Here is a 19,198-nt window from a genome sequence, read left to right on the forward strand (position 1 = left end):
CTTTGCGAACGCCTTTCGAAGTTTTCGTCGTTGAATGCTCGAAAAGACTTTGCCACGCAAGGTCCAAGTCGTAAGTCACACCCTTTAGTCGCTCGTTCGTCCCTAAAAACGGAGAACTGGGAATTAAATCCGTGAGCAACACGGAAATCGAATTTTCTCCGCGTCGTTATTGGTTAGGTGATCGATTACATCGATGCTGTTCAGCAGAGAAGAAGAAGGCGGGGTCCTTTTACTCGAAACGGAGGGCGTGAAGCCTTGGCCGTTTAATTAATGCCAGCTACGAGATTCTATTTTGCCTCGTATTGTCGCGCGCCAACCAGCTCGTCGAAATTAACTCGCGTAATTCGCGGAAATTAACTTACCGTGGAGAAGTTCACGGGGCCCTCGAAGAGATATCGGCGCTTATTATGGAGGCAATTGTGCTCGACGTCGCAATAAGTGTTTCGATTATAGAGAGATCAGCAGGAGATACTTGCTCGCGATTGAGTCAGCTAGAAACTTCTTACAAGACAGCGTCTTTTTGTCATCTTGAGTCCACTATTATACTCATTCAGTTAAAGAATATGAAATACAAGGCGATCCAGATTTTCTCAGACTTTAGAGAAGAACGTATAAAAGGATTTTCGTAACTTGTCCGATCGTACGAACGAGCTAGAAACTTCTTACAAGACGGTGTCTTCTCTTCATCTTGAGTCCACTATTATATTCATTGGTAGAGTTATTTATCTTAGATGCAAAATATTTGACAACTTGGTAGGTTAAAGAATATAAAATACAAAGCAATCCAGATTTTGTCAGACCTTAAAGAAGAACCTATAAAAGGATTTTCGTCCGATCGTACGAACGAGGCCTCGGAGGGTTCAATGGCTGTTTCCGTCGTCCGAAGAAATCGTAAATACGAGAGGAGCGTGCCAGCCGTAGAAACGGGAATCGTGTAGCCCGCAGATCACTGGAAATAAATCGGGGACCAGAAATCGAGAGCAATACGCTCTCTCTATCTGTGTCTAAGAAAAATTTATAGTTACCCCGTGTAACCAAGCGGACAGTTAAAGGTGAGTTCCACCATCGATGAGGAAAAGTCCGCCGGCGAAACGGACAGACGTACCTATCCGTTCCTCGCAGTTTTCCAATACACTTAACATTTAGTTTCGTTTATCTCGAAGGAAGTACGAGGGATCGTGCCGTTTCCGCGCTACACCTACTATCTACAAAGGAAATTGTCCGTATTGATCCTTGACGTATCGGTGAATGGTCGACGATACACCCCAAAGTGCTTCTCGGTTCCATTTTATAGCCGCGTTGCATTTATTACAAGCGCTAAACTATTACTCGATACGTTGTTGGTGGCCAGCGTTAATTGAACGAGATGTTTCGACAGTCTCTTTTGTAATATTGGTGCCGTAAAATAGGAGGAAATGGTCGAATGGTATTCGAATTATGCGTGGCCATAAATCGATGGTTCGTTCAAGCATCGAACGGTTGTAGAGGCGAAAAGTTGACGCACTGAAATGAGTTATGCACGCGTAAGTTTTCTTTACTTTTCGCCACGCTGTGTTCCACTTAAGCGATTGCCCTCGACATTAGTGACAGAGTTACGTGTTCGCCGCGACGAACTTTAAAATTGACTTCGTAATTGACAATAAAAATTCAAATTCCGTTGAATAATCTTCCGCGAATTTCAGACTGCATTCCTCGAAACTTGCGCTATTTTACTTCTATCGCGCGAGTCAGTGTATAATGAAGTCCAGAAGTTTAATGCGTCTGAGTGACATTAGCGTTGTGGCTAGAGAAATCATTGGGTGTCTTCAAATCAGTCTACGATATCAGAGTGCAAAAAATAAGGTGGATAGGAAGACTGTAAGTAAGTCGAGGAAAAATTCGCAGCTTTGAGAATAGATTGCGATATTGTGGAATGCGATGAAATTTCGCTCTCTTCTATACTGGTTCTCTTCTCGTTCAATTATCTCCGAGTCTCTCTGGTCATTAGTATAAGCAGCGATGTCGATTACAAGGGATCCTAATTACGACGTAACTGGGCGAACTTTTTTAATCGTCCTTTTTTGCTCTAGCATCTCAATTTGCTCCCAGCCACTCCCTCCTTCCCACTTTTAAACTTCACTACTTGAAACTTCTCCTTTGGTGATCGATCAACGTTCTGAAATTAACGCTATCGCCTCTTCTTTTTATATTAATAATGCGAGGGTGAAGAATTTTCTCGTAACGGACGTTCGAATAAAAAGTTACAGTCTAGACATAATCTGTCGTAAATTGATAGCAAGAAGAAATAATAGATTCGCAGTGATTTCTGTCCCATTTTATTTAATATCTCGTAACGACGAGACGCGTCGTCGAGATTGATATTCCTTTAGAATTTTTCGTACGATTAATACTCTTGATTATATCGATTTACCGTCACTTCCTCTCCCTCCCGTGTATCTTACAGCGACAGCTGCTATTTGCATGCTAGATTAACGAGAAGAATTTCAAGGGACTTCAACTCCCGTGTCACTGAAAAATAGCGGGGCTCGCGACGGTGGAAATCCGCGAACAAGCTCCACAATCTGGATTTCCACGATAATGACAGTAGTATTCCTCCGGGGGGCGTATAGCTACGGGGCAATCTCTTTGATTGGAAGACATCAGTTTGTCCTACGTTTCGTTCTCTCAACACCAAACTCTTTCCACACGCTATACCAGCATCACACGTGTCGTCGATTGATTCTGAGAAGCATTAAATCTCCATAAAAAAGTGCCACTAAATTCTCATCATAATTCACGATCATATTTTTCTACCCTTTCAGAAAGGGTAGAACTCGTGCGCTCGTAAACGACGCAGACACGATACATTTCTGCGAAGGTACACCACCCGGATTTCCGCAACACAGTGACACACGCGCCATAGAGGATACGCTGGTAACCGCCCCAAAGATTCCTCGAAGAATACCCTGGTGAAAGCTCTCGTGGATCAACGCGGACACGTTCATATCGCGAACGGCTCGTCCATCAAAGCGACGGTGGAAAATAAACCGGGCGAGAACGACCAAAATTCCTCGAGTCCTCTTCGTACGTTGTCCAGGGGTGAGCAGAGGGTAGAAATAATACCGCGAGTCTCTCCACGGAAACAACGACAGCTTGAACGGTAACGGGGTGGCACGGAACGAGAGATACGAACGGTGAAAAGCGCTGAAGAATCGTTACCACGATGGAACTGGTCTGTGGAGAGGGGTTAGGTCGGAGGTTAAGTGAAATTGAAGTTCAACCCACTGATGAAAACGGCCTGCGGAGTCTAAGGTGACCGGGGACTCCTTCGCGATAGTTTCGTTTCCCTTTAATCTAGGGTTTTCCATCCCCTGTCTCCACTTCGTGAACGCTGTCAATTCCGTTTCCATTTTTCGCGGACTCTAGCAACGAGATGAAAGAGCCTTGGCTATGGATGTCCGTTGTTAATCTTGCAGCACGAGAGAGAGGCGAGGTTTCGTTAAACGGACCGATCTGACGATCCACGCGAAGGAATGGACCGTTGGTCGAAGTTCTCCATTGTTGGAAAATGATTTATAAGTTGGCAGGTTTAGCCGACCGTTGCTGGACCTCGCTGGTTTCCAACGTTCTGTCCGTGAGAAGTGAAGCGAACCACGGACAACATCGGATGGCGTTAAGGGTAGAAACTCGCGAGGATACGCTATTTGTTACCACCCTTATTACTGTCAGAGTTTCGTTCTTTCGTTGAGAAATACTCTTGGCCTCGTTCGATCTTGATTGCTAGTACCTTTTAAGAAATAATCGTGATGCGTTTGTAGCTTGAATGTGCGTAGTTTTTCAGCGATCGATCGTTCGAAATAGTGGACACGTGGGTCTGTAGTTGTGCGAGGAAATAAAACCCGTGAGGCGTTCGCAAACAGCAGTAGGCGATGTGTAGCCTGGCGTACGCTACAATAGAGGTGATCACAAACGAAATGTATGCATATTGTGCAGCTTTTTGTTTGCTTAGCTGTGTTCTCGAATATGTGGTGTACCACAGAGTCTGTAATCTCAAATATTTCTCGCGAATTCACTCTGTTATTCTCCGTCGGAAAGACGTGAGCAAAAATTGAGTTTTGGGCCAGAGAATTCTTCGCACCTATGAAATCTGCAAATGGAGACAGATACAAGAGAACAATCTCGAGCTCCCTTTAATCGTATCTTCTGGAAAGCTTCGAAATGGCCGACAGTAAAGCTCGCCACGAGTTAAGCAATCTTAAAATGAAATTATTCAATCTCATTTTCGGATTATGTACTCTCACTCCGTGTCCGTTGCCTCTATCATTCGAAAGTAAAATTCCCTGTAGTGCAAGCTCAAACAAAATGGTCGAGAGGTTCGCTAAATCTTTGCAGGATGTATAAGCATTCGCTTGAACGATATCTTGGTTGAATCTACTAAAGCGAAAGCTTTCAATCTCTTTAATAACCAGCCGTCTGAACGTACGAAACGGTTCATGGCACGAATGAAAAACGCGATGCGTTTAGCCTCCCTCGAGTACACTCGCACGTAGCGTGGCGGTATTTAACGAACGAAACAAGCACTGCATTCCATCGAGCACGCATTTCCCTTCGCGCAAAATTCTGCCAGGCATATCAAGCTGGTTCTACAATTTCCATAACACGACCTTCGTTGTTCACGAGCAAGCAATCGCCTGGCGCGTGCGCCATCCTTCGTATATGGTCTCAGAGAAATTTCAACGATCGCGAAATGTATTCTCGATGACGGGTCTCACCGTATCCGAGAATCTTCAGGTACATTTGATCGATGACCGTTCGTTAGGTATTGAACGCGCTGGGAGATCGATGGCGCCTAACGTTCGTGTCGAAAATAGGGTGATTCCGATTAAGACCTCTGGGGATTCTTCCATCGTGTCTGGACTGGCTATCGTCGCCATCTTCTCGAACCCTGGTGCCATTGAGTTCGTGGCAGGCTGTGTTAACTTTGCACCCGATACGTGTATGCACGGGACAGACATTTGGGTTAATGAATTGCCAGGAACTGGAGCCACGTTTGCAGCTATGCCTCTCCTTCTCAGAGGACAATGGTTTCGCGCGAATATCGCGGCCAATGTGAATTTTTTTTATCCATTTCGCACCTTCGTTTTTGGCTCTACAAGTAAATAACGGGTTCGCGGTGTCGCTGTTTAGTCTGAGCGAACCGGAAATGCACCGAAGTACATCTAAATATTTGGTTTAGTGTTTACCGTTTTGAACTTGATATGGTTTGTGTCTTTCTTAGTAGATATGCTAGTAGAGTTTACATATTGCACAGTTGTGTATTATTTTTAATGCATCTTTTCCACTTATAAGTATCTACTCTCTCTTTCTATCTCTCTTTTTCTCTCTCTCTCTCTCTGTCTTACATCTATTTAGAAACTTGAAGTGTTTGAATACTTGCGTATATATGTTCCCTCTGTGTTTCTACTGTACAATGTACATACATTCACGTTGGTTCATTCTCATAATCCCTGATACGAAACATTGTAATTAACTCAGGATGGATGGATGGATGAATGTAAGAAGAACTCAGAGTCAAATTGCACGGTTCGTCCGCGTTTCCTTTCTGCTCGATAATTATGGTATCAGAGAACAATTCGAGGACTAATTCGCGTATAAAACACTTTGGCTACTCCCGCGTATCTCTTTGCACGTCGACGTCCATTCAGTTGGTACATCGTTGAAAGGAGGCAAAGGTGAAGTCGATCGAAATTCCATGTGAACCGCGGTGGATACGTTCTCCCGTTTATTCTCGTGATGCATGCGCACATATGCGTCAATGTTTGTTTGTGCACTGAAATATTCAATGAAACGGAGCGTACGGTTGAGCTGGTAGGTAAACGGAGGCAGTTCAGGATAGATTGTTAATGGCCACGAAACGCCCCCAAGGATCGCGCTGCGAATATAACCCTCCGTACTTGGAATGCGAAGGAACGATACGTAAGGCTGCAGAGAAAGTAAAAGAACGCTGGAATTTGTGTAATAACTGCCCTTGTGTGGGAAGGGTGCGTTTTCACGATAGCAAGAGGGATATTGCTCGAAAGTATAAAATTCCGTTCGACACGACATCGTTATTTTTCGTATCTCCTCAGATTTTCAAAACTTTCCCACTCTCGTCCCTTTTTCTATCGTTTCACTTATTATTCGACTCTCTGGACACATGAACTTGTCAAACTTCCCGATCGAAATAAGAGCCCTTCTGTAGCACTACTTGAAACTTGAAAATACTTGGATACCTTTATCCTGATACGTTCATTCTTTCACGTCATTGAGTCTATTGAACTGTCGAAAGTAACTCGAGCACAATCAAGATTGGGTTTGAACCACGCAACGTGGATGAAGCGCTGTGTAAAAGTAAACGCGCCGCGAAATCTTTTTCGAACGCGTACCGTGTGAAACAAATTTATTTCTCTGTATCTGGAAGGTTAGAGACGCGTTGAAAGCTGCTACCGACTCGGGTGTATATCGACGTGGTGAAAAAAAGTAAAAAAGAAAGATGCGAAAGAAAAACACTCGAAAATTCAGCAACAGCGACGCTCGCCGAGGGTGGTTCGCTTTCGGCGATCGGTCTGCGAGCGGCGTTCAAAGCTTGCGCGCTTGTTATTCGTCCGTCTCTCGGCGATGGAACCTCGGGAACCGCGGAAAAGCTCCGCGCGTTAGAAAAACGGGTTCCGATAGTTTTTTCGAGCCGGTTCGCGCGTTCGAAATTACCTCAAAGGGTCGCGTTCGCGGTCTCGCGCGCGAAACGAAGTGTGTCCTGTTCTAAACTTACCTTCCACGCCGTTCAGGCGGCATTCTATGAAACTCTCTCATGTACAAGAATTAAGAAAACAAAAAAAAAACAAAAAAAAATGAAAAATTAAAAAAAAAAGACGGCTTGGTATCGAATCGGAAGTACAAAGTAAGCTCGACCGCCGCAGCGCCCAGAACCACTAATGTGCTCGCTCGCAGCGCGGACGGCAACTTCGAGGTGACCTTGGCCACGAAGGCCACCATCTACCATCAAGGATTGGTCGAGTGGAAGCCCCCCGCCATTTATAAGTCATCCTGCGAGATCGACGTGGAGTACTTCCCATTCGACGAGCAGACCTGCGTCCTCAAGTTCGGTTCGTGGACCTATGACGGCTTCAAGGTAAACTTGCATGGTAGCCGCTAAGTTCGTGGCAGATAGAGCGTGGCGGATCATCCGCGACGTGGATCGACCGTATCGTGATGCGTCGAGGACGATCTCCTCCAGTAGCCCTTAAGACTAGACTTAGTCTCGAACGATCGGCTCGTCGCGTGGATTTCCAAGCTCCGCGATGGATCGTTTACTCGTTTTATCGAAACGTCCCTCCTCGGATTGGGGAGAGTCGAAACCCACGCTAGGAGACGGATGCTGCCAGCTTCGTTTCTTAACGGCGTTCCACGAACCGTGCCGCGGTACGAGATGGCGGTCGAGAGGGACGAGAACGAGAGGGAAACTGGTCACGAGAGAAAGAGAGAATGGAAGTGTAGCAGTCGAGTATGAAGGAGAACGGTAGCGCGGTAGATTTTTTTACGGTTCTGTGACAAATAATGGTCAGCGAGGTGAGAGGAGGGGGCGAGAGATGGCGGCAGCATCCGGTGCTCTTGAAAGAGGAGCCAATCGTGATCACGCTCGGCTCGTTTCTTCGGTGATTCCAGCGCCGACGGGAACTACGAGGTGACGCTGATGACCAAGGCCACGGTCTACTATTCGGGATTGGTCGTCTGGCAACCGCCGGCTGTATATAAATCCTCCTGCTCCATCGACGTTGAGTTCTTTCCGTACGACGTACAGACCTGTGTTTTGAAGTTAGGCTCCTGGACCTATGACGGTTTTAAGGTGCCACGCAACAGCAACGAGCACGATCGCCAGATTGAACCTTTTTGCTCGTCATATATGATCGGTCTTCCCAGTTTTTCTCCTTGGTTTACAACTTTCGTTTACTTTCTGTTCCGTCAGAGAATGCCAACCTTGATTACCCGTAATCGTTTCTGCGATGCGCTGGTCTTGGACGTCATACGTCATATATCTATATATATATATACATATATATTATCTATATATATTATACGTATATATATTTCAATATTGTTACTTGATGTGGACTGCAGTGTTATTTGATTGACATTCGTCGTGATGTCGTACGGTCAGCTCGTTTTTATATATTATTCTGCAGTGTGCTCGAACGATCCTACAGGCTCTCGCATATTTGAAACGCGTCCCTTCAAAAATACTGGCTCGCGTCGTCGTTTTCGCGAGGATCTCAACCATCGGTCAGGAAACGTCAGAGGAATCGATCACGATAATCCATGATAATGTTTTACAACCGCATTCATATCAGTTTTTTTTTTCATCTTTTTTTTTCTCTCTCTCTCTGGACATCTCATTGTTCGATCGTTACGTTCACGCTTAACCCGGTGGTTTACCAGAATACTGCTGTGTAAGAGGAACGTTGTAGTCTGATCCTCGCTTCGACGAACGACTTAAAAGAGCGATACGTCGAAGGTTTCAAAGGAGACCCCCGTTCAGGAACTCTGAATCGAGGTGAAAAGAATCTGCTTCGAAGCGTGTCCATGTTGGTCAGTCGCCTTGCTCTTTGACTTGCAGCTCGATGAATATATTAGAATATCTGAACGTGGAATTCGATTGTTTCTTTTTATTTTTTATCACAGCCAATGATATACTAAACTTAGGCCCCTTACGTTTGAGGATCTCGTTGTACACGCAACTTATGCGGGAGCGATAGAACATGCCACAGAAAAGACTTTTCACACAACATTCACAGATCATTCGAAAAGTTGCCCTCCATTTTTTCATTCTACTTGTTACTTCACTTCGCGATAGCAAAATTAATTCTCGAAGGCGAGTTTCGACTAACAAAACACTAGTTTCATCATTGTGTTGCGTTTAACACAATTTATCGTTGGAATGCGAAAAGGAACGCTACGAAGTTCGATGTTCTTTTCATTCGCTAACACAGAACCACAGAAAAATCCTCTTTCTTTCTCATCCACGCAAACACACACACACACACACATCACGATACATCTGTGCATACGTCGCATGAAAATGACCGAGCATGTTTCATGGAGGCATCGCTTATAAGCTAACTGTGTAGCGAAACGAAGAATTGAATGTAAAAGAATTTCGAGTAAATCTCGAGCAAACGAATGTTTGCCGACCCCATCGTCGTTCTTTCGGTTCCGCTTTATTCCTGAAATTTTATCGCGTCGTGCCATTTTTCTCCGCGATCCTTTCGCGCTCGTAAAATCGTGGGAAAATATGAACGCGCGTACATTGCGGATCGCACCTGGTCCTTCGAAATCCACGATATTTATCAAATTGCCAACGCTGCGAAGATAGCCAAAAGTCAATTAGATCCAACAACACTTGATCATTTTTATAATCAATATCCGCGATTTTATTCGAATTAAAAAGGGATCCAACTCACTTGGAAACCTCACTCAGGGCAGTGGTCACGGAAAATTTGCATTTCGACGACTTCGTATCGAAAACACGACAAATCTTTCCTTTGGCTTCTTCTCCTTTCTCATCTGTTCGACTTACAACCCATCTCGTCGCGGAGAAATTAAAGGATCGGATGAAACGATTTCCATGACAGAACCGCGAGGAATGTGTTCGATAGCGAAAGGCAGCCGTGGCCCCTATTCGGTTTCTGGCCATTCCGGTGAATGGTAGATCCATTTATCACGCGGAACATGTAACTAGACTCTTTCCCTCCCTCGAGCGCGATTGTGCCTCGGGAATTTATCAAATCGTGATTATGGAATGCCCGTCCAGATTCCGTGCCCGCTGTTTGATTAGAAAATGCCGACGTCGAATGTTCAACGGATCGCATAGACGTTCGCTCGATCATCGTCACACTGGCAAATTCAACAGAGATACGGAAACGAGCGTAGGATGCATGCGACTGTAATTTTCAGCGACGACTGAAGCGGGAATAAAAACGACGAAGCATGACGCGAGGCTCTGCGAGAGTCTCGCGAGAATGACCGACATTGTGGGATTCCGTTCGTCCGTTTGATGTAATCTGTGGTAGTATAGAAGATCGTACGTGTACTTTGCTAGATTTCGATGTTGTCCAGTGAGAGATTTTGGAACGATAGCAAAGAAACGTGCGAACGTAGGAGACATTTCAAGTTAGAGGGGAGACTGTCGATGTGAATTAGCATTGTTGCATTAGAGGTAGGACGTAGCTCAATAGGCTCTCCATTTTCAGGCTGTTTGCAGAGAACCATACTCGCCGCAATTTTCCACGATAAATTTTACAGCGGCGTCGACACGGTTTAACGAATCTTACTCAATACGTGTCATTTAGCCGGACAATTTGATTATATTCGGAGCAAAGTGAATAGCCTATTATACTATCGCGTGTTTTATCGGTTTGCTCGCTATATACCGCCAGCCAAAGTCCCTCGGACGTGTAATTAAACATGCCAACAAAAGCGATTGTTCGACGGAGCGCGACGCGATCGAAGAATTTTCTCCACGCTTTTCGACCACGCGATTTCGGGTTAACGGCACACCCTGAGTGGAAATTGAAATACGAATACGTAATGAGGCGGTAGAATTAAATTAGACAGATTTTCGTCCACGGTTATTAAGATCTACCAGAGTAGCTGCCTCTCGAGACTTAGAGTGCTGCTACAAAAGTTTCTTTCATGATTAATTCATTACATCATTTTCGACCTCGTTTGAGGGTAAATCGAAAGATCGTTCAGATTTAAAGGGAACTTCAGTGATGTAGAATTCACGTGGTATATGGAATTTCCACAGCGATATCGTAGATAAAAAAGCAGCTCTGGATATTAACAGAATTAATTACGTAACAATTTAATTAAATCTCTCGTTAGAGTTACACTACAACGCGAGAAATTTTGATACGATACGCGGCAGGCTATGTATCCTATTTAAACCGAAATTTCCGTCCTAATGAGTTGCGTTGCTGCAACAATCGCGCGCGTGTAATTTCGCAGACGTTCGAAGTAGACTTGCGAGCGTGGAGAATTAATAAAATCGGTGGAATCCGCGTTCGAGCGCGGTCGAATTTACATGGCGACGTAAAAAGGGTTGAAAGTAGAACTTACACCCTTTCAGAGTCAGGTGTGATTTCTCGCGAGTCGTTCCCTCTTCCGGTGCAACGAGGGGAAGATCGATATTCCGAGCCGCGCTACACGGGGTGAATCCTATACACTTGTACGCGAGAGCGTATCTCTTCCGACCAGGCTGCCAGTCGTCGAGGCTTGAAACTTTCGGCCACGCGCGGGAGGGTACTCGAATTCGGCTCTCGCATCGAGAGTTTTCTATTAAATTCGCCGGAACAGCGTAATCCCCGACAAAAGCCCCCGTGGATTACCGACGAATAATTTCGACACCGGTTACGTAGTTCATTTCGAACCTGCAATAATTCTGCCGCGACGCACAGATCGCACCTGAAACGTAACCGATCCTGGACATTTATTTTCGAGAGAACGATCATTTGCTGTTACATCGTTGAGGATACACGAAAACCTTCGATGCAAGGCTATTGTAGGCCACGTAGAAGTGAAAATTACACCTCGAAGACGAGGGACTTTATCGTGAGACGAGATCTAAGCAAGGGACAGTGCTCGTACAGTTAGTCATCAGCAAATACGCGCAGCAGACACCAGGGAACTTACGAATGTACACGTTGTCTCGAATAACCGCGTAACAATTTAGCAAGTTCCCGGATCTAAGCGCTAATGTACACCCGTTCGAGACCGCGTCAGTCTATACGGGTGGACACACGCGACCGGTAGAATCGAGTGCAGAGCGGACAAGGAAACTTGGGAGCAGGCGAGCAAGCAAAGACCGCTTGCTGCAGCAATATTTGCTTTACACTCTAAACAGTGTAAAGCTCTTATCGGATTTAAGTGCATGGCCGACAACGCGCCGTGACGATCCTATTAACATAAGATTAGCAGCCGAACGCGTGATCCCATAATTGTGGATGTTGCGTCCGTGTAAACGAGCGACATCCTCGCCACGTTCTCCGATCGCTGGATGTTAGCTGAAACGAACACACGTGTGTTTTATCTACTTTTCATAGTTGTTGTATCCATCGCGATCAATCGAGCCCGCATTCCTTCAGCTAACTCTTTTATTCGCACATGGTGCATTCGTTTTTGGTAATTCCGTCAGTGTTGATATTTGACTTGGCTGGTCGCGTATTCCTGACCTACTTCGAATGCTCTGTCGCGTTAATCGCATCGAACACCAATTAATTAGCAACTCCGTATCGATGTTAATGGATATAGATTCGCAGTAGAAAGATATTTGTTATTTCTTCTCTCGCGCCCTTCGTAGACGCCTCGTTGGTCCTCATGAGTGGCTTTTGTGGTAGCGTCAAGACTCCAATAGAGCTTACGATTATTTTTTATCAACGATCTTATTTTATTAACGAGGGAATGGCGAAGTTGAACGACTCGATAGAGGTTGAAATCGCGTGTAGCAGGGATTGCAGGTATCGGTCCATTCTGTGACCCGGTCACGTTGACACGAGCCACTCGACAAGTCAGCGACTTGCCGTTGTCAAGTTAAAGCCGCGACTGTGCTATACTTTCCCCTAAGGGCCTCTTAAAGGGGATCTTCGCGCCGCGTGGCGGAGAACCTATTCTCCGGACATGCTTCTTCGAAACGGGCCGCGCTATGTCTATCGCTTATCGGTTATGGACTTCTGTATTTCACTGGAGCCATCCGGTTTAGATCCAGGACAGGATAGATCTTAAGTGCGCTCGAAAACGGAGGAAACGTTCGTCCCTAAATTTAGTAGACGTGAAATATATCGGACTAAAAGTGATGGAACGATGATAGTAACAATAAAAGCGTGTGCGCGATGGAAAATATGATATTCGAGTGTATTTGTGAATTAAAAAGGCAGCTTGCAATACTTTTTTGACGAGTTGTGATCGTGGTTGTAAAATTATTCAAATTGTCGAAGTTGTTAGAAATTGTAGGAAAGTAACGAAGTATACTCGTTTAATTGTTATAACACTTTGATACGAAAATATTTTTCAACCATTTCGACTTGTTATCAGAAACAAATCATCGCTTTGGCGCATAAATTTCGTACAAAGTTTGTGTGTTTCGCCGTAGCACGCTCCAAAATTGCACGCAACGAGCGTTCATACTGCAAACTTTATTTGCATACAGTCATACTCTCGGCAATACGGCCACAATTGCGAATGTACGCGTTGCATTGCAGTTAGGAACGAGTGTTGGGAACTTGAGGCGCGTTGTTATGACTGGAGACAGTTAATGCACTTCAGCCAGAAAAAATATGCTTTTTTCTCATCAAAATTGCAATTCTTCTAGCTATAACAAGAACTTTCGTTCGTATTTAACGAAGATGTAGGTTCAGGGTTGGTTGCAAGAGTTAAGAGGAAAATTGAACGAACTTGCGTGTTCTAATTAATGGATTTCCAATGAAAAGTCGACTATTTACAGTCATTCGTAGCACGACGAACCCTTTCGAACTCGCACCCCGTCCCGATGCGTTCAGTTTTCAAACTTCTCGAAATTATTTCGGTCATTTTCAAAAGTTTCAGACCACTCAGGCTACAGCTAGCATAAATTAATTCTATCGTGCGCCAGTTTGAATTCGCGATAGCCGAAAACTTTGCGGGAACTTTAAAACAAAGCTAGCATGTAGTTTACCAAGGTTCCAGTTCTATGCAGTTGCTCATTATACATTGATAAATATGATACGACTTTGGCTTCCTCGCTCGCAAAACTCTTCTACTTTCACCTCTCCCTTCTACGATTCTCATGTCGCGTTCAATTCTCCCTCGAAGTCACAACGAATTACTTTTATTCCTGCTCGTTACGTTAACAGAGAGCATTGTTACTCGCGAATAAAAAAGCAGAATCGTAACCGTTTACGTACACATGGAGAATGATCTTGGAACGTTCGAAATGACGCGGAATCGAAGCAGAAGGTAGCTGCGTCGGATCGAAAGAGGCCCACCCCCCCAAGACCATTAATCCAAATCAAACGGAAACCACTTGTCTTCCTTCAAAGGCGGCGTTCTCGTGGCTCTATTATGTATACAACCGTGAATGGCAGAGCTCAGTGGAATAATGCGAGTTTATTCATTCAGTCGCAAGAAAAATGGCGAATATCGACCGCCGCGAGATTACCAAGGCAAATAGCGTAACACGGATTATACATACATACATAACGAGGCTAAGGCTCCAAAGCTCACGGTCTGCGAGCTCGGGGTTGTCCGCCTTTCCTACCTGAAATTCCCTACAATCTCAACCCCGCAGCACCATCCCGCCAGGTGCTTACGATCTAATCTGATTCGTGCACGCGGACTTGGTACACCCGGGTCGCTGACCTACCGGCACAATTAGAACTGCTATACCACAGCGAACACCTTGCCAATCTGTGGACACTCTGACCTACGCCTTCTCCATCGACCATCACTTCGTACGCGTACACTTTTCGAAATTATACTTTTCTTAGAAATTCACCTTTCTGTAGTTTAGTTATTTTACGTGCGACGCTTTTTCCTCAAATTCTGATCTACGCCTTCTTGGTCGATCATTACTCCGTACGCGTACACTTTTCGAAATCATGCTTTCGATAAAAATTCATCTTTTTGTGCTTTAAATATTTTGCGTGCTACATTTTTTCCTCAAATTCTAATTTACGCTAATTACTTCGTAGGCGTACACTTTTCGAAATTATGCTTTCCATAAAAATTCACCTTTTTGTGCTTTAAATATTTTGCGTGAGACACTTTTTCGTCAGAGACAGCTGGTGCGTGAAGGAATTGGGACGGGAAAATTCGTAGCAGGTTAGACGATTTCCTTCGGCGTGGTTGATCAACAGATTTCTGATTCGACGCACATCCGTGCACCCGTTTCACAGTGTGCAAAAACCAACCCATAGACGTTCAGCATCTGTGAATCTTCCATAACAAGAGTAAAATGTAGGTCGCTCGATAATTCCGCCTGATCGGACGAAGCTATTTCAATGTGGAATTCATTAGCTCGATTTATCTCGATCTGCAGCTTCTGTCAGCGCTATTTCCGACAGGTTGCTTCCTTTTCGCGCGATTATACACGTTCTGCTCTTCATACGCAAATAGAAAATCGCCGAGGTATTTAACGCGATAGAGAGCTGAAGTTATTTACAAAGGTAGACTCGTGGTACAAGTTTTTTTATCAACCACGAGACGTAAAACATTGAAACCTCCTTGTCGAGTTGGAAAAGTTTCACTTGGATAGAAACCACGAACGCGTAAAAGTAATTTTTGCACGAGCAATTCGAAAAATTCACTCGTATCTTTTCATTAATCTACATGGAATAAATTTCAAAGACCATCGTCAAATATATTTATTAAAATTCTGTCAATACTGAAAACTGGTTGATTCATCGACAAGCCACCGAGCACGTACTGAATAAAGTCTGCAGAAATAAATGTGCATACGAGAAATGAATTTTACGTTACAAAAAGCTGCAAAATTATAATTTTCAAAGCATCAAATAGTATTCCAAAATTTCTTGACTGAAAGGATACGCTGAAACTTGGGCTCTACGAGACATTACTACGGATTCTTGTTCCACTCCCTCGACTATTCGTACCTCTTTACCCTCCCTTTACGACTTCTCATACTTCGTTTTCAAACTCTCGTTATCTCCGCTTTCAAAACTTCTTTTCCATGACCCGTCTCTGTTCCCCGCTCGCCGCGATTCTTTTAATCGCTTTACTCGGACAAATGCTGGACCGCATCTCGTTAATTAAGCGGCGATCGCGAGTCGAAACATATTTTAACGAGGCAAACTTTGTCCAAAAATAATCGATAGAAGTCTTCTGTATTTTCACTTCATTCAAACTTCACCATCGAATGTTACGTAGATGTAAGTTTCCGCGATCAGATCAGAAATTGGATGTTCAAACGTCGCGTTACGAAGAGCAAGCGAGTTTGGCAGATTATGGTCCAACGATTCGAGTTAATCTCGATCCCTGTAATCGCGATGCGAACAAAGTAGAGACATTAACAGGGATACGAAAAGGCTTGGCTTATCTGCACCCTGTTACAACACATACACGGGTTAAAAAGCACTGGCCTGTGAACGCGAACGTGTAGTGGTGAAGGGGATCGTAGAGGAAGCATCAAGTTAAGCGGAGAAACGTGTCCGCCTGTCCCTCATCGCTGCTAGAACCACGGACTAAGTTCTCTATACGTGTCATTTTATCAACTGCCGCAAAGACTGTTACAAATTTCGTTTATATTTTATTTCTCACCCAAAGAAAGGAGAAATTGGAAAATTTAGGTAATAAACGAAAGAACGTATCCCATCGTTTAAGGTAGAAAACACTTGAATTTCGTCGATGAGGAGGAATGAAATGAAATCGAACGAAAAATTTGTGGAACGATTGAATTTGATCACAAAGATCTATAGGATAGTAGAAATCCTTGGATGAATCGCTAAAAATTTTACGGAAGAAGAAGTCAGCTGCAACGAGGCGCTGCGGAAGTTTCTTTTTACTTGGACGAGCAAACAGGGGGCCAACTTTATTACTTATTTACCAACGCGTAATATGGACAACACGTAAACAATATTCGCAGAAGTTGACTCACTGTTCATCGTCGGCGATGCAAGTGAATTTGAAATTCTAAAATGCATCCGCGTTATTTCCTCCTCTGGAGGCGAACCAGCCGCTGCCGTTGTACGTGCTTCCATACGGAGCTTAATTGTTTGCCGTAGTCTTTCGTTTTTTCCTCCCCCGCCACCCTCTTTTCTCCTTTCTTCCGAATCGATTCTACGCGAGTCGCATACATCAGCTGGAAAAGCGTGGCAATTTTTCTTCCCCTAAACACTCTGACTTGACAAAAAATTAATTACAATCCCTTCCGTTTCTGTCATGTTTTCAAGCCTTGTCCACCTGATTTTTTCAAACCAAGGTCTCTGCGTTTCGCACCTTTAAAAGTCTAAAGAGTTGAGAGTAAAGTTCGATGGAAATAAGCTTGCACGCGAGTAGACTTTTTTAATTAATTTAATCCGTCTCACTGAGCGCAGTTTACCGTGCCCAGGGTGGACGCCACGCTGAGCTGACGTATAAACACGTCGACGGGTGCGATACACGTGCATTTATCATTCTGCGCGTCAAATTACCTTAATTAGTTTACCAGGTAATAATAAAACGAACACACGTGCGGTATAAACGAAAATTTTGTCGTTTATTCTATGAAATATTCAGAAGAAGATATACTATCGAGCGCGCCAGCACATCGCGCAGTGTTTTACATATCCTCCTTTTCTAATTACCAATTACTTTTTACCTTTATTCGCGGAGCGTGCGCGAAAAGGGTATAAAAAAATGGTAGTTAATTGCTGAATTCAAATGAATTCCTCGCACGGGGCGAAGTTTTATTTAAACTCGTGTCCACCAGCGCTTTGCTTTCCTTTTCACACTCGATTTTTTTGTTGCCTGCCATGGAATTCTGCAACTTTCTCGCAGCGTTTGATCGTTCCACAAAAGCAGCTGCTTCTTTTCACTCTCTCTCGTTAACGTTATCGTACGAGAACGATTCCAACGAACGTGCACGTCGAAAGTTCGATCGCGATTTTGTTACACCTGCTCGATGCTCGCAAAACGAGTGTCCACGAAATTAACGCGAATACACATTTAACGTGGCTGTTAAATACGAAATGTCTCGCTGGCGTATATTTATACAAGCAAGACGTCATTCAGCCGATTCACCGGAAGCCTCTCTGATGTGGCTCATGAAGCGGTGTTACCTGTTGAGTGGTCTCCAGGGGCTTGTTAGGCACACGTTCGCCGAACCTACATTTGCGGTTCCTGGTAGAAAGGAATGCGATTAATTTCGGTTTTACTCGCCAAGCAAAATTCACTGCGCGATGAATCTTGCACCGTTCGCGAGAGTCTGCCAACTTTTGTGGCCTCCAATATCGGATTCCATCAGGAAAAAAGGGTTCTCTTGTCCAGAAGTCGGTTCGCACCTACTGAAAACTCGAGATTTAGAGTTAGGAACGAAAAGATATTCGAGTGAAGAAATTGAAGAGTTGGTTCCCTCTGGCAGTGTAAAATAAACGCACGAACGATTAAAAATGAAGAACATATTTTCATATGTTCGCTTAGAACTGTTTGTGTCCACATCGAGAGAAAATCGAATTATTGTTTCACAGGGCAACGCAGTAATCGAGGGTAGGATTAAACACACCCGTACGATTTTAAACCGCTGTTGGCCACCCTCGAGGAACAATACCACAACGAACAGCAACCCCCGCGACACACTTTTTACGGATAAACGCGGCCAGTTCGACATATCGGTCGTTTAATTAAGCACCAACTGTCTTACCTTTGCTGGAATTATTGCCTTTTGTACCAGGGGAATAATTAGCAGGTAAGGGTTCAGAAAATTCTCCATTCCATCGGCAATTCTGGATCACAAATATCCTGAAAGGGGATCACTTGAGTTCCTCGCGGACGCTCGAACAATTCCTCGCGAGTGAGCGTTCAAATTGTTTGGAAAAATTATTTTCATTATCTCGACTAACAACGGGGAAGAAAATTACGTGATTCGTGCACGAGAACTGTTGCGCCATTTAATCGACAAGAGAAAAGAAGAAGCAAGTATTTTCTAAAGAGGACTTGATTAACGAGGACGAGTATGGAATCTTGGAACGAAGAAAATGATTGACATCTCTAATCGTGCAGGTCATTTAAAAGCAGAAATGAGAAAGTTCGAAAAAGTGCAGCTAGAATCAAAAACGCAATAGTTAGTGCACGTGCAATCGATATTTTAAAAAATGGAGTACGCTGTGGATTAGAACGAAGCAATTTATTTCAAACTTGGCGAACGAAACAACATTGTACAAAATATCGCCAAATGAAGAAAAATGCGTAAAACGAAGCACGACACGTTACGAAAGGAGTGAAACAAATTTGTTTCCAAATTTCTCGGCTGTAATCGTTCAGAAGATTTATCGAGACTATCCGCGCGGAGATTACGCTTGTTAGGGAAACCTTCGGAAAATGGTATCTCGTTTGTCATATCGTATCACTTTATAAATGGGAATATCGCAGCGACGAGCGGTGTAACATGAGAATCGCGAGATAAATGGGTAACAAAAGAGAGCTGCGCGAATTGCGCGTG

General features: G+C 44.2%; 1 protein-coding gene across 1 annotated transcript in view; it reads left to right on the top strand.

The window, feature by feature from the left end:
• Positions 1–19,198, top strand: part of Nachralpha4 (nicotinic acetylcholine receptor alpha4) — an 88,978-nt gene that overhangs the window by 45,305 nt on the left and 24,475 nt on the right. The window contains exon 5 of the mRNA XM_076908318.1: positions 6,967–7,147. Within this exon, the coding sequence (XP_076764433.1) occupies positions 6,967–7,147 (181 nt within the window). The remainder of the gene's footprint in view (positions 1–6,966; positions 7,148–19,198) is intronic.

The sequence above is a fragment of the Xylocopa sonorina genome, chromosome 18 (assembly GCF_050948175.1).
Source record: "Xylocopa sonorina isolate GNS202 chromosome 18, iyXylSono1_principal, whole genome shotgun sequence".
Taxonomy (NCBI): Eukaryota; Metazoa; Arthropoda; class Insecta; order Hymenoptera; family Apidae; genus Xylocopa; species Xylocopa sonorina.